At 40.7% G+C, this 15434-nt stretch overlaps 2 protein-coding genes across 2 annotated transcripts; both read left to right on the forward strand.

The window, feature by feature from the left end:
* Nucleotides 1–534: 534 nt before the first annotated feature.
* adam8a (ADAM metallopeptidase domain 8a) lies at nt 535–9206 on the forward strand. Its single transcript, XM_071480770.1, has 24 exons — nt 535–755; nt 845–954; nt 1074–1147; nt 1256–1334; nt 2230–2306; nt 2725–2956; nt 3376–3453; nt 3581–3649; nt 4311–4480; nt 4574–4655; nt 4801–4943; nt 5056–5233; nt 5341–5430; nt 5599–5794; nt 5893–5974; nt 6073–6253; nt 6347–6433; nt 6516–6600; nt 6958–7069; nt 7208–7406; nt 7547–7612; nt 7722–7772; nt 7884–7964; nt 8287–9206. The coding sequence occupies exons 1-24, from the start codon at nt 710–712 to the stop codon at nt 8329–8331; spliced, it is 2613 nt and encodes an 870-aa protein (XP_071336871.1). The 5' UTR covers nt 535–709; the 3' UTR covers nt 8332–9206.
* Nucleotides 9207–9271: 65 nt separating this feature from the next.
* On the forward strand, nt 9272–13758 carry spef1 (sperm flagellar 1). The gene is made up of 7 exons (XM_071480771.1): nt 9272–9506; nt 9720–9831; nt 10642–10792; nt 10986–11031; nt 12077–12146; nt 12251–12356; nt 13100–13758. Exons 1-7 carry the CDS (start codon nt 9398–9400, stop codon nt 13211–13213), a joined length of 708 nt encoding a protein of 235 aa, XP_071336872.1. The 5' UTR covers nt 9272–9397; the 3' UTR covers nt 13214–13758.
* The last annotated feature ends 1676 nt before the right edge of the window (nt 13759–15434 follow it).

A 15434-nucleotide genomic window follows, 5' to 3' on the forward strand; every position in this document is an offset into this window, starting at 1 on the left:
AGCAAATTTTACAGTGATTTCTAAAGATCTTTGGTGACGATTAAAATGATTCATTTCCCATTAAAGACAGATCAGCAAACACGTGTTTTCACATGAAACTATATGAAAACATAAACGCAAGTTGAACAGTAGATGGCAATAAAAGCCAGTAAGAGGCCCCGCTGGCTCTCTCTGGACCATGTGTGCTGGACATTTTGTTAATGAATGAGGGGGTTTCCCGTAATTTATTGCTATTTATTTTCCCCAATAAAATATGTTCACATGTGTTGACCTAGTTTAAATGTGTTATGTGAATGTCTGTGTGACCTATTAGTGGTAAATAGGTAAATAAAACCTACTGGTAATCTGTAAAAAAAAAAAATAAATAAAAAAAATAACGTGTGAAAGGAAAAAAGTTCTAGTTGTGTCTCAAATGGGTTTAAACTTGCAGAGAGTATTTTTCAATTAAGTGCAACAACAACTTTTACACATTCGTAGGCATTATCACAACGCTTTTCATCTCTGGGAAGTGACGAATCTAACTTGATGTCGGCTCACCCAGGGCCTCACAAAATTCATGTGCATTTTGTGAGGGCAACGTTAAAGCTCGTACAGTGACTCAGTTCTAGGTTTTCAGGATATTACACAGCAGAGGGGCGGAGAGCTGAGCAGAAGCTACTTATCTCAGCCTGTGAGGCTCACAATGATAGAGTCCGTCCGATAGAGCAACATGCAATATACTGGATATTTTTTAGGGATTTTATTCTCCTCATGGGGTATGGCTTTTCTTTCTTTCTTTCTTTCTTTCTTTCTTTCTTTCTTTCTTTCTTTCTTTCTTTGTCTCATGAGATGTCCATACTTGCAGGAATACTTGCGGGCAGTGTAAGGACTCTACCTCATGTGATGAAGTACCAAACAGTGATACCTCAGAAACTGAAGGATTCATCTCTCTCGAATGATGCTGCTACACATCAGGTAACACACACACTACTGTATACTTTTACCAGCTTATTTAAACATAGGGACGGATCTTTTGAACAGTGCATTAAAGTCTATTGTCCTGTGTGTGTGTGTGTGTGTGTGTGTGTGTGTAGACATACCCTGATGTACTCGAGTACTCTTTGATGATTGCAGGACAAAACTACACACTGCACCTAGAAAGGAACAAGTAAGATATTTTTTATTATTATTATCGTGCAGTTTTATACATACTGTCCTATCTTTCTTGATCTTTCAATGTGATTGACATTTAAAAAAAAAAATCTGTTCTTTTCAGAGATCTTATTGGGAAAAACTTTTCTGTGACACACTATTCAGATCAGGGCACCCAAGTCACAACTACTCCAGATCTTGGGGTATGTAGCTTTGCATTATTTCACTACATTTTCACTGACATTAACATAATCCCTGTACTCGTGATTAGCCTGCATTGTAATGGGTTATATCTTTGTATTAATTGAGTCTATCAGAAACAGATGCCTGTATTACTTAAATTTGACCATAAGCTATTTTTGAGTGTGTGTTTGAATCACTGCATAAATCAGCAATGTGGGCAGTTTAGCAGTCTATCTTACCACATAGAGCACACAGGCTTCAATAAATTAATTACAGAATATCATGTGTCAAATGAAAACCCAGTTGCAGTGGTTTTGTTGCATCTGCAGCCCTGTGCTGGCTACATCTCTTAACTCTGAGCTGTTAAATATGAGAGACTGGGTTTGTAAAATGCAGATCTTTCATTGAGAAGTTTGATCTTGAAATTGGAGCTGTTCTTAGGGTTACAGTATTTCCGAAAGACAGCAAGTGTTGTACCCTCACCAGTAAAGTTTTAAAGGCTTTACAACACAAATACACAAAAGTAATTACATTAATATTTCACAATTAATTCCTGCACCTATGTCATCATCTGCATCGACAAAAATCATGTTGTGCAATACATGCCAGTGTTGTCTCCTTATTTAAAAATGTCATGATCAGGCTTTTAGCTTTTTGGGTTTTCTCAACTGTTAAGTTCCTCATCATGAGACGTGTCACCGCACGCTGTAATTATTGAATCTTTCACGGAAGAGGAATTGACATATAAGGTCAAGACTGTCGTTCCCTTTGAGCAAGACACACATGCAGTTAAATATTTGTTCATCAGATTAGATCACATTTCCACACTATGCTTGAGCTACTGGGCCGACTACGGAAAAGCAAAGTGTGAAATCTCTGCTTTGAATCTCTGACTAATGATGGACGTCTGTACAGGTTCACTGCTACTACCATGGACACATTGTAGGAGTGGAGGACTCGTCTGCCAGTGTGGGACTGTGCTCTGGAATAAAGTGAGTAATGCTGGGTGCAAATGTATTTCATCCAGAATCTCTAATTACAAAAAGGTTATTGTTTCCCTAAATAGAGTGCCAAATTGAATTCAACCCATGATGATTTGGGACAGTAAGTCTCCTGCTGTGACTCATGACCAGCGTGTCCAATCCAATGAGACAATCAGTCCCTCAGCATCCATTTTGTCCACCACCATTAAGACTGCATGTAGTGCTGAAAACCTGAAACCGAGTCATGCAGACTTCTTTAATTAAAGCGTGACATGTTAGCTTCAAAAGGTGTGGAAAGTAAAAGAATGATAAAGAAAGGCTGTCTTATGATTGGTTAAACTGAGATTTGTTTGAGTATTAGATCTGCTGAAAAAAAAGATGAGGTGTTTGCCTCTGTCCACTCTGAAGTTCCTGTTTTGCACTGCAGGGGGTTTGTGCTTCTTCAGGACCAGATGTACCTTATTGAACCTCTGGCTGGTGCTGAGGGGGGACAGCAGGACGACAGACAGAGCTCAGAAGCTCGCAGCGAGGAGGGTCTTCATGCCGTTTACAACTACAAACACCTGAGGAGGAAGAGGAGCTCCTGTTCCCATGGAAACACAACCACTTTCTATGATCATGGAGCTCGTCCGTCTGGACAGTTCCAGCTCAGCAGTCTGGTAAAGACACACAGAGTGGGCACATACACATTTCCACCGGTGTTTGAAACCTACAGCTGATATTTTTGGACTGAGACAGCTGATATCTAATATTTGGTGCTGCATTCTTACATTTGACAATTTTATGCAAAAAAACAACAAGTTACATACAGCAAAATACTACTGCACTTAATATTGGCATTCATTTCAGTAAATCATATTAAGATAAAACCAAGGAAATGAAAACAGGGATGCACAGTAGAAAAAGATAAGACACCAAGAAAATGTCGAGAGACAGAATAGGTCAGTTTTAATATATTTGTAAACTGTAACTGGAGGAGTAACAATTAACTTCAGTATGCTAATATTTTAATAGATGATGCACGCACACACACACATGTCTCATAGTATTAATATCTTACACCTTTTGTGTTATTCAGAAAAGCAGAGCCCAGATCAAAGACCGAACACCAAAACTCAGGACAGTGGAGCTGGTTCTGGTGGTCGACCACTCAGAGGTTTGATCTCCTATATTTCCTTTTCTATAATACACTTACGTCTCAAAAAGTGTATTGATTATTTTTTGTATCCTAGATCTAAAATCTGTTGATTTTATTGCTAATTTAAAAAATGATTTCTTTTTAGTATAAGAAGTTTTTCGACAAGAAGACGATAGAGACCAGAATGCTTGAAATAGCAAACCATGTGGACAAGGTATGCTTGTTTCTGTCTTAGTCTATCAGTTGAAAGGATTTAACACTGTTATATTTTTGCACAAAAAAAAAATCCTCTAAACTTGGTGGAAAATGAGTATAAAAGCTTAATTTTGTGTAATTTCATGTCATTTTCTCCTCTGGAATTAATAAAGCATTTCACCTATTTTTACCAGTAATTTAGTAATTTAGCTTGTTTTCATTGGCTGCAGATAAGACTTTCTCTCAATGCAGCACAGTCATGTGTCCAGCACTTCATCAGGCTTCACTTTCACTGTGTATTAAATGCAAGAAATCTCTCCTGTTGCTATTTGTTCTTTACTAATTGGAATTGGACCAATAAAAGGAACGAAAACTTCTCTCGCTGTGAAAATCGAACTTGAAGTGTGAAGCTTCACACCCAAACTGAAAATGTTCACACATATCGCACAATCCTCTTTGCATACTCTGACGAGTGGGGCCAACATGAATGACAGCACTAGACCCAACAGTGGCTTCCTGTGCCAGCGTCATAGTTGAGATCACTGGCTCTGTTATTCTTAGAATTACCTGTTTAATTCCCCCGCGTTCAAAAATACTCATGAGCTATTTACTTGGTAACTCATTCAGTTTTATGGCATTTTCCACTGTTCACTTTGTGGTAACATGATGCTCTGTTTCAGCTGTATCGCCCAGTGGGTGTTCGCGTGATGCTGGTCGGTCTAGATATCTGGTCATACAGAGATCAGATAGACGTCAGCACAAACCCTGAGCTCACCCTCAGTCGCTTCCTTGCGTGGCGTCAGCGGAGCCTGCTGCCGAGGACCAAACACGACAATGCACAGTTCATCACGTAAGATGCAGCTGTCTTCAACTTCCTACTAATAAGAAATCTGTTCATCTGTTGGTGCCGGCTTCTAACAATTTCTTCTTCTTCTTCATTCAGAGCTGTGGATTTTGATGGCTCCACTGTCGGCTTAGCAAACACCAACGCGATGTGCACCTCTAACTCTGGAGCTGTCAATGAGGTAAGCATGCCTTTGTATTTAAGAAACGTATAGAACTTGAAATTTCTGTGGAAAAAAAACAACATTATTAGTCAGAAATTAAACAGCATTATGTGATTTTAATTTCAGTTTTACTCTACTGAACTTTTGTCTACTATACACACAGGACCATAACACTAACCCAGTGGGAGTGGCATCTACTATTGCACATGAGATGGGTCACAACCTGGGCTTGTCCCATGATACTGAAAACTGTGTCTGTGGCTCCTCGATATCGAAAAAGGGCTGCATCATGGCTGAGAGTGTTGGGTACGCTCAGTTTCCCACCTGCACATTACCTCCATCGAATCTACTATTCTTAACCTAAAGTGAAGCTAATATTTGCCTTCTCTTTCCTTGTTCTTGCTATGTCTTCCTCCAGCCTTGTGTATCCGCAGCTGTTCAGCAGCTGCAGTCAGCAGCAGCTCAACAGGTTCTTGGAGGAGGTGAACCCTGCCTGTCTGCTGGACACTCCCTCCACTGATCGCATCTATGGAGGGCCAGTGTGTGGAAACGCCTTCCTGGAGCCCGGAGAGGAGTGTGACTGTGGCACTGTAGAGGTTTGTGCATGCTGCCCTCACACATGGTGCATGCATACAGTCACACAAACAACGCATGCAAATGAGGCAGAATCCTAATATTGTGCACCCCTCTGTCTGCCTCACAGGAATGCAAGAATTTCTGCTGCAATGCCACAACCTGCAAGCTTAACACGGGAGCCCAGTGTGCAGAGGGAGAGTGCTGCCACAACTGCCAAGTAAGTCATACTCATTATGTCCTCTCTAGATGAGTGAAGTCACACTGTCACTAAATGTGTTACCATATAGCTAGACACTGTCTGACAGTGCCGTCTGGCTGGTTATGTGAGAGTGTACGTATTTCAGTAGTCGGTACATCACCATCTGTGTTTCTCTCCGCTCTGCAGCTGAAACCAACAGGCAGTGCCTGCAGACCAAAGTCAGGAGACTGTGACCTGGCAGAATACTGCACCGGCTTCTCTGCCTCCTGTCCAGCGGATGCCTACACCCAAAATGGCCTGCCCTGCAACCGCGGAAAAGGATACTGCTACAACGGACAGTGTCCTTCGCGGCAGGAACACTGCAAGAGACTCTGGGGACCAGGTAAAACACCAGTCAGTTACAATTTGGTTTAGAGCTGCTTTGATTCTGATACATCAAGACACTTACGTCTGCATTTTGTTTGTTGTGATTCTGTTCAGATGCTGAAGTAGCTGCAGATGCTTGTTTCTACCTACATGGAAACTGCAGAAAAACACTGTTTAGCCAGAGATGTTCAAGCAAGTATGTAATCTAAAGCCAAAGATGCACTATAATAGTGCATATTAACAGTGTGGTATTGTTGGGTTTTGGGTTAACTGGTTTGTGGTTTTTGGTTACAGAGATCAATCCTGCGGGACACTTTTCTGCTCCGGAGGCTGGGAGTTCCCAGTGACATCCAGGAAATCCTTTTACAAAGTAGGAAGTGGAGAAATATGCAATGAAGCAACTCTAAACCCTGAAGATAACTACCCTGCAGATCTGGGCATGGTACCTACTGGCACCAAGTGTGGCAATGGCATGGTAAGAAACCTGACCACGACCAAAAACCTCCATGGACTGCGGATCTGTGAACTGTCTGTGTCACTGTCCTGACATTGTCTTTGTGTCTTTCAGGTATGCTACAATCAACGATGTCAGGACGTCAAAAACATAAAAGTGTACGGAACTAATGACTGCTCTGCCAAATGCAACAACCACGGGGTAAAAAGATGTAAACCTCACAACACTTGATGCACTGTAGAGCCATGACAGCATATCTCACCGAGTGTGTGATCTCTTACAGGTTTGTAACCACGAGAGTAAGTGTCACTGCGACCCTGGCTGGGCCCCCCCTTTCTGTGATGTGCAGCAGTCAGAACTGCCTGAAGGTATTGTTCATCTTATTCCCGTCTGTCCTTACATGCACATGTAAGCGCAGATAGCCACTGATGTATGTGCCTCTTTGTATGATTGACCTTTTAAGGACCATGCTTTACACATGGCTGCTTGTGTCTGTTCCTTGTTTTCTCATGGACTCTAAGACAGTTGTGCTCTGTTCTGATGAGCACAAACAGACAGTGATTTAATGGAATTCCCCAGTTAGTCTGTACAAATGCAGTAATGATGTTACAGTGAATTTTGTTTCCTGAGCAGGTGACGTATGCTATTACATGCTCATCCTTGGGCAATAAAAGAATATTGTCTCAATTATATGTTATTTTGTTTGTTTGTGTTTGTGTGTACAGAGACAAGTCTGGTAGTGTTTATTGTGTCACTGGTGGTTGGCTTTCTTCTGCTGTTGTGCCTGGTTATTGGGACTTTGATGTGCTGCATCAGAAAAAGGCGACCTGCAAAGAGGTACAGAAAGAACTTAATCCTTTCTTTCACTGTCTGGTAGATCACTATTGTTTGTACATGAAGCTATAGAGACAAAAGTTGTTGTTCTTTTAATCTCATCCACATTTAATTTGAGCATTTGTGTGTATTTCTTCACAGATTCCTCCAGTCTTCCTCAGGACAATTCAACCCACTGTTTAGGTCAAGCAGTACACGAAGCAGCCCTCGTCTTGGGACCACACACATCAGCCAGCCTACATTTGTGGAGTCTTCGGCCACTCAAGCCTGTAAACCTCTGTTCTCTGCTACTGCCAGAACACATACTGGGGCCCCGAAGCCCAGCAGAGCAGCTCCAGAGGTGAGTTTCCATTTTGATCCAACAGCCTCAGCACCACAGAGCAGTGACACACTGACACGAACACTGTGTGTGTTAGCGTTTTATCTTTTAGTTGTTATGGTTAAAAAAAATAATTTTTTTTTAACTTTTGTCCCTAACAGCCACCAAAGAAAGTGCCAGCTGTTCCTCAGCCACCGAGTGTTTCAAGCAAACCCATCTACACTGAGGTAAAATTGCACACAGAAATTGGAAACATTACTTATTTCTTTTTTTTAAAACACCATGTGGTTGTTTGTGAAATTATGTATTAATTTTTTTTTTTTTTTTTTTAATCAGGCTAAGCCACTACCTCCATCCAGACCTCTGCCACCACTTGCAACAAAATCGGTAAGTGACATCACAAGTCACTTTACCCACAGTTTTCATATATGTGCATTCATATATTTAACTGGTCTTGCCTTTGCCATTTATTTGAAATGTGAACATCTGCTCTCTAAGATCATGAAGCCAAAGCCCCCAATGCCTCCAGTGAAGCCCAAGCCCTCTGCAGTCCAATCTCCACTGCCACACACTCAGCTGGTATGTATTCAGACAGCAGCCAGAGTCAGCCAGACTTTCCTAAATCCTTGGCATTCAGACATTCTTAATGTTTTTCAAGGCATTCACATTTATAAAGACGTCTGTGGTTTCGGGCATTGTCCCAACATAACAGTGTAATGAATAAGCAGTGGCTCACTGTTAGTGAGCACAAACATCTCCCTGGCCACCACTGAACATCCAAGAGACAGACACAGTGAAGTAATAATCTACCTATAAAATGAAGTTTTGGAGAAATAAAATTGCAGTTGTGCTGAGAGAAGCTCATCTAAAGTATGTTTGCTAACAGTGTTTGTTTTTCTAGCTTGCAGGGAGAGCTGCCCTGATGCCCCCCAGCAGGCCCAGATGACAGAGGGAATAATTCAGCATGGTGTAAACACTGAGGTCCTCTGACAGAGGACAATGTTTTTGACCCATCTTGTAGGACCTTGAAGATCCTCCCTGGGGACGCTTGTCTGTTTTAAGGTGGAAACAAGATCCACTGAGGGATCAGCAATGCGACGTGACAGAGCTTTTCTGTCAATAAGGCTGTCGTCTCTCTGAGGATTACTGCCGTCTGTGTCTTGCTTAGGCCTTCAGTATGTTGATGAAATCTGAAGCCCTTAATGATAAACTCAACTTCTGTGCTTTCTGAATGACAAATGGCTATGCTGCCATGATGATTTTTTTTTTTTAAGGGAAATGTCACTCTGCCTTGATCCTGGGATATGTGAACACTTTAACTGTTTTAATTTCATTGAACTGTTTACTGTTATTTGTCCCTCATATGATTTTGGTACTGATTTTCTAAGAAATAATATTAAGGGATTTTAAAATGTGGCACCAACATGGGCACTTTGCAATTTTATGGATTAAGGATGTACCACAAAAGTAATGACTTTTTCTTGAATTTATTTTTTATTTTTTTTGTACTAACCACCAATGCTTGACTTTGTGGGACTGAATTATTACATGCAGCTGTTTTGTCTGGTGTTGGCTTGATGCATATTGATTGTAATTCTTCAAGGGATTTTATATTGCATTTTCTATGCAGCAGACATGATCACACTTATTTAACTCATGATGCCAATGACTGGTCTTTCCATATGTTAAGAGTTCTGCCTTGATTTTTCCTGCAAACTTTGAACTGAAATTATTATTGTTATTATTATTTGAACGTTCCTATTTATTGAGATCTTATTTTTGTCTGTAAAATGTAGCTGCCAATAAAAGTGAATAACCACAGTCAGTAGCTCTCATGTTTTCTTAATTTCTAATAAAGAAAGATCTACTATAATCTGTGTTGCCATGGTAAATCAGCGGTCGCCTAGAAACGCCATAAACAACGTTTCTTCCAGGGGAAGCTAACAAGCTAGCTCAGTAACACAGTTTGGATCTTTACAAACTGTCTCGAAACAGATGTGGCTTTAAGAAGGATGGATCGAGAGCTGAACGAAGAGGAACTGCAGGATTTGTACGCATGGATAGACAAGATACCTCTTTCCCGGCCGAAAAGACACATCACAAGAGACTTCAGCGACGGAGGTAGTTGACTTAACCTTTGGCTTTGCTAGCTGTCCACACGGAGCTGGCAGCTAGAGAGGCAGCAGGAGTAAAACTGCTTCCCTGTACATTTGTCATGTAGCCTAGTATATCCAGCTGCAATCATCTACTTTACGCGTTTTATCATCTCAAGCGTGTGTTTGTTGATGCATTTACTTGAGAGCTGACTCTGCCCCTCTGCTGAACTCTCCGCAGTGATGGCTGCTGAGGTTGTAAAATGTTTCTTCCCAAAGCTTGTTGACCTGCACAACTATATTCCTGCAAACTCCACACCGCAGAAGCTCAGTAACTGGAACCTCCTCAACAGGCAAGAAACTTTTTTTTTTATTATTAATTTGTTTCTTCAAACTGTATGTAGAGATCTGGTGAGGGTGGCTGTGAGAAGGATAGGGTTAGACTTTACTTATGACCCCCTGTTTATCATTTATAATCAGTATCTAAACGTGTAATAAATGCTTTATAACAGATGATAACTAATTACTAATTAACACAGATGTATTATTATTAAGTACATCATTATGGGAGAAATTATAATTGCTGACAATTACTGAACATTAATAAACACTTCCAAATCAGCATACAGCTACATAATAGTGCGTATTAACATATACATAGCATGTACTATTAAACGTTTGTAAACTGCTTATTAAAGCCAAACGGGGACTTCAAGTGAGAAACACTACTACTAGAGAAATGCTACTCCTAAAACTGGAAAAAAAACTGATTTTCCCACTCTGACTTTGTTAATATGTTCACATCTTCCCCAAACATATCTACACAAACACACACCGAAAAATAAGTTACAATCCCAACACAATAGAAATGACAAACATTGCTTAAGGTTTTGCTCTTCAGTAGATTTCTGCTGTAAACACAAGTTGGACACTGCCATTGGCCTCTGCATCTTACAGTGAGGACCTGTCCAACACACACCCACATTCATCTGATATGGCACATAGCCAGATACAGATTAATGGGACTTCACTGTAACATATTTGCCCCTATGGTGTTTGTCATCACCAAGTATCATGAGTTAAATCACATTCAGTCTTCAGTTCCTATTGTAACTAGTTTTGTAAATTAGAAACATCTGCATGTGTTTTTTTTCTCCGGCCAGAAAGGTGTTTTCCAAGCTGAACTTTCACGTGCCTGAGGAGACAGTGAAGAGGATCGCACTGAGCACTGCGGGAGTGATAGAGCCTGTACTGAGCGCTCTAAGGGAGAAGATAGATAAGAAACTGGAGCACACCACAGACACAAACATACTGGTGTGTACTGTGCTTAAAGACATACATACTATGAGTCACTTTTTGTTCGTTTGAATGCTAATTACAAAATATATATTACTGTGGTCCTCTTTCTGGCACGTAAACCATGAAGCTGCCCTCAGTGTATGAGAACAAAGTATTGTAGCTAGAAAACGAATCACACTTTGAACAATTTTTTCTCTCTTGAACTCAGGATCTGGAATACTTTGACACCGGGAACCACAAGAAACCTCATGCAGGTAGAGTGGCTATTCTGTTAGTGCATTTTCACAAACTATATCATTGCCAAAAACACAATCTGCAAATGAACAATCTTAAAAACTTTATCCTCTGATTGACATGTCTGGTGTCACATTTTGACCTTACATCACATACGGTCAACCGAGATAACGATTTCATTAGAAGTTACAAAACTGCAATGAAAACTGTGAAATCCACTGGATCACAGAAACTGAAACTGTTGAATTAACAAGAAGACGATGACTGTGTTTTGACCTTACATCTTTTGCATTATATATCCATTTATGGAGTGTATTAGCTGACACAGTCTGTCTGTAACCCTGACTGAAGCTGCTCAGTCCAAAATCTTCCTTTTTTAGCACAGGGAGGGAAGTGGGTATAATTTTAGACAGTTTTAAATGTTGCTGTATCTACTGGTCAGCTGACAAACATAAAATCAGCATATTAAAGACACACTAAGGTGTTTTTGTGTGTGTGTGTCTGAGAGGACTGTTTGTCTATTGCTGTGAAAGCTGATTCTAGTTTTCCACATTCTTCTCTGCTTCCTGCCTTCTCTTGCCTGCTCTGATATGGTTGGTGCTTGTGCCCTGCTAACAGCTCTCAGCTAATGCTAATCTGTCCCACAGATAGCAGTGACCACACACAGACACAGAGATACCTACATTTCACAACATCAGAAAGGACTTATTAGAGAATCCCACAACCTAATCTGTCCCTGAAACTATGCTGTAAAGCTGACTTCAGGCCACCACCCTCCCTCTGCTCTTTCCTCTGCCATCTGCACCTCATCCCCTATCAGACACACAGCTCAGGTCCTCATATCAGCTCCCAACATCACCAGATGGCCTTTATCTCTGGCCTGAGCTCAGCACTGCTGGACTTAAATGGCTCCTAATTTTTTTCTTTCTCTTTCTTATAATCTTACTTTCCTGTCGTCCTCAAATGTCTGCCTCCTGTCCTCCTCCCTTCAGGTTTCCAACAACAGCAGAGTTTTATTGAAATTGTAATTGGAGAAATGTTAAACTTTTGTTTTGTTGTTTTAAGAAATTCGACAGACTGAAGCGAAACTTCTGTCTCAGCTGGCAGGAGATGAAAAGAGCAGACTAAGAAATGGGTACGACCGAAATAATGGCTTTTAATTTGAATTAAATTAGTCAATAGTGGTGTTTATAGTAGTAATAATGTGTCTGTTCATTTGTTTCTTTTTGCATTGCATAGTAAATCGCAGCATACAGTGCAGTTTTACACAGACATGGATCCAACTCTCAGAACAATCCTGCAAGAAAAAGAGCAATCTGTCATGGCTTTGCAGGAGACTGTGGAGGTACACACACACACACACACACACACACACACACACACACACATCTGCAACACCATTAGAGGTGGTATGACTGCACGCCAAGCTCTGCAAGACATCAAAACGGTAAATGATTTTGTTTGCAGATGTTCTACCAGTCAGCACAGAGAGATTGAGAGTGTGTGTGTGTGTTTGAGACAGAGGGAGAGAGAGAGAGAGGCATTTAGGTGTATGTGTGTGATACATATGCGTCATAGGCTGTGTCAGCAGTGGTCAATGAGTCAGTATTTGCTCAGCGGATATAATGCTTTTTTTGGTTTCCCATCTGTGGCCACATCTGCATGGTCAGGAAGATGCAAAAAGTTACACAAATTTCCAACACCTCAAGTTTTCTGAGGTTTTCATCAGTGAGATAAGCTTTTAGTTAGAAACCTGCTCTAGTTGTACCACATCCTTTTGCGTCCTCCTCTGTGTGTGTGTATGTAATGCCCATCAGGACCAGGTCAGTAACAGTGGTCCTCATGGGTACAAAGCCAGTTCTAGAGAGGCTAAGCGTCATTTCTGAGGTCATGGTTAGGGCTTGGGTAAGATGTGGATGAGGTAAGGTTTGATTCAGGCAATGAAGTGGTTATGGTTGAGATTAGGGTTAGGTTTGGGTTAGGGTTAGGGTTAACAATGCAATGTCCTAACAAGCCAGCTGTGCAAACCTGTATGTCTGTGTGTGTGTGTGTGTGTGTTTGTGTGTGTGTGTGTGTGTGCGTTTGCAGATCTTGCAGATGAAAGTGAACAGGTTAGAGCATCTGGTTCACTTGAAGGACATGCGCATTGAAGACCTGACACGGCATCTGGAGACATACAAAGCCAAAGGCAATACGCGCTGATATATAAACACGCACACCAACAATATATAACACACACTCACAAACAGAGAATTTTCTTATAGTGGCTCGGAGATATAATCCTTTAAACTCTTACTTTGTTACTTTGTCAAGGCCAATGGTTATTGTCCTACCAGCTGTATTGCATCACATCTGTTGAAATGCATCAGTTTACAGTCTTTTGTAAGTGTGTTTTGTGATATGTGCACATTTTAAAAGGCTGTGATTTATTTACTCTGACATTGAAATATTTTTTAGTGCAACAACTGTTTTCTCTGTAATAGAAATATGTTTGCATACCTGCACATAGTGCAGAGTCCTGTGTTTTAACAAATTTGATGTTCAGGTGAATAGGATTCCATAGTAAATGCGTTATTAGTCTGTTGATGAAAGATCTTATAAACAGTTGCAGCTTCCGTGTGAAGAGTGTGTAGAATGTGTCTTTCAGTGTTTCATAATGGATCCACAGTCTTCTTTGGCTTCTGTGTCTTTACACTCTCTGTAACTTCTTACTGCCAAGTGCTCAATAAATCAACTAACCACTCTGACTTTCCAAACTGTCTTTTTTAAATATGAGCAGAGTGGAGCAGATAAGCAGAGCAAAGCTTTCAACTTCCTGACATGCAGGAAGTTGAACCTCACTTTTAGGTTGATACACTGAAACTCCCACTTCCTTTTCGATCTAAAATGACATCAGTCATTTACTATGAAACTCTTGTTCCTGTTAAAGTGTGAAGACTGACCACAAACATTGCATTGCTGACATGGATCACAGCCTGTGATTGATCTGTTGAGTTTTAGTCACTTTCTAAAGTGAAGTTCTAAAGCCAGAGAGATGGGCTTCGGTGGGTTGCTCTATATTGTCACATTACCATGAAGACCTGAGGGTGTGTGAGTCCTTGTGTGGCCTTTGATCTCACCCCCTCTGTTGGTGTGGTATAACGGAAGACAGGCAGCCTGCTGAGCTGTATCAGGAGCAGCTGATCTACTCCAGCTGCCTGTTGCTGTGACTGAGTTCTTTTCTATTGATCACCTTCATATCACCTAATCAATCAGTGTTATTGCCTGAAGCAATATTTAGTATCGGTGCTTAACCATTTTTCGTCACTCCGCGTAAACGGCATCTCTGCATTTGTCACACTCTTGTACATAATTGTGAATTAGGTCAATTGTACATTCAGGAAGAAAAGAGCATTGTTATGCTGGTGTTATATGCAGTGGGTATATAAATATACGTGTGTGTGTGAGGGTTAGACTGATACACCAGTTCTCTAATGGGTTATGACAACTCTGTAATGGCTGTGATAAAATTTAATTTTGAATTATCTCTTTATATAAAAAACATACTCCATCCTTCTTTTCTATCATATATTATGCTGGTAGACTCTTCAATGATAAGATCGATTTGTTCCACACTAAAAAAAAATTCAGTCAAGGTTCCTACAACTGGAGTAAAACTAAGGAAAAAATATAGTCACTATCAAAAGTTAAAGCTACTTCTATGATTTAGTATTGCACTTTCAGAAAGATCCAGGAAATGCAAGACACAGTTTAAAAAAAGAATGGTCAAAATTTAAGCAGCAGAGGCCCCAGTATCCAGCATTTTAGTAGCTAGCTTGGGTCAAGCTGCAAAAACACTGACTCCTACAGTTCCCATAATGCAACTTTCCTCAAACCCTCTCTGCCTGCCCTAAATGTCCTTATTTTTTAAACTCCATGCCCCCAGCTTATAATGTCGGTTTTTGTCAAATATTTTAAATCTAAAAGCCTAAAGGCTTGAGCCGGTCTCAACTCGAGTCACCAGGGTTATTTGTCCTGAAGAAAGCCCAATTCAGAGCCACAGAGCGCACAATACAAATGTTTTCACAAGCTGAGCAGTACTCCTCATGGTGAGTAAACTGACCTTTATGTGTAAAGAAAATTCAGTCAAGGTTCCTACAACTGGAGTACCACATCCTCAATAACTTGAGGTGTTACTTGGTAGGAGAAAACAAAGCAAAAACAGGTTTATCAACACATTCATAAATGACACACAGAATTAGGTTTAGAGCCATAACTGTGCAGTTTACTTGGGTGACGACTACAGAATCCATCCTGAGGGTCAGGAGAGGTCAGACGGACCTTTGAGAGACAGCAAAGGTAATACCCTTTGTATGACCATGTGTATTGTGCCAACTAACACACACACACACACACACACAGGAGAGGAATGTGAGAGAAAACT

Source organism: Trachinotus anak, unplaced genomic scaffold, assembly GCF_046630095.1.
Source record: "Trachinotus anak isolate AG129_WGS33_773 ecotype Australia unplaced genomic scaffold, CSIRO_AGI_Tana_v1 ptg000007l, whole genome shotgun sequence".
Classification (NCBI taxonomy): domain Eukaryota; kingdom Metazoa; phylum Chordata; class Actinopteri; order Carangiformes; family Carangidae; genus Trachinotus; species Trachinotus anak.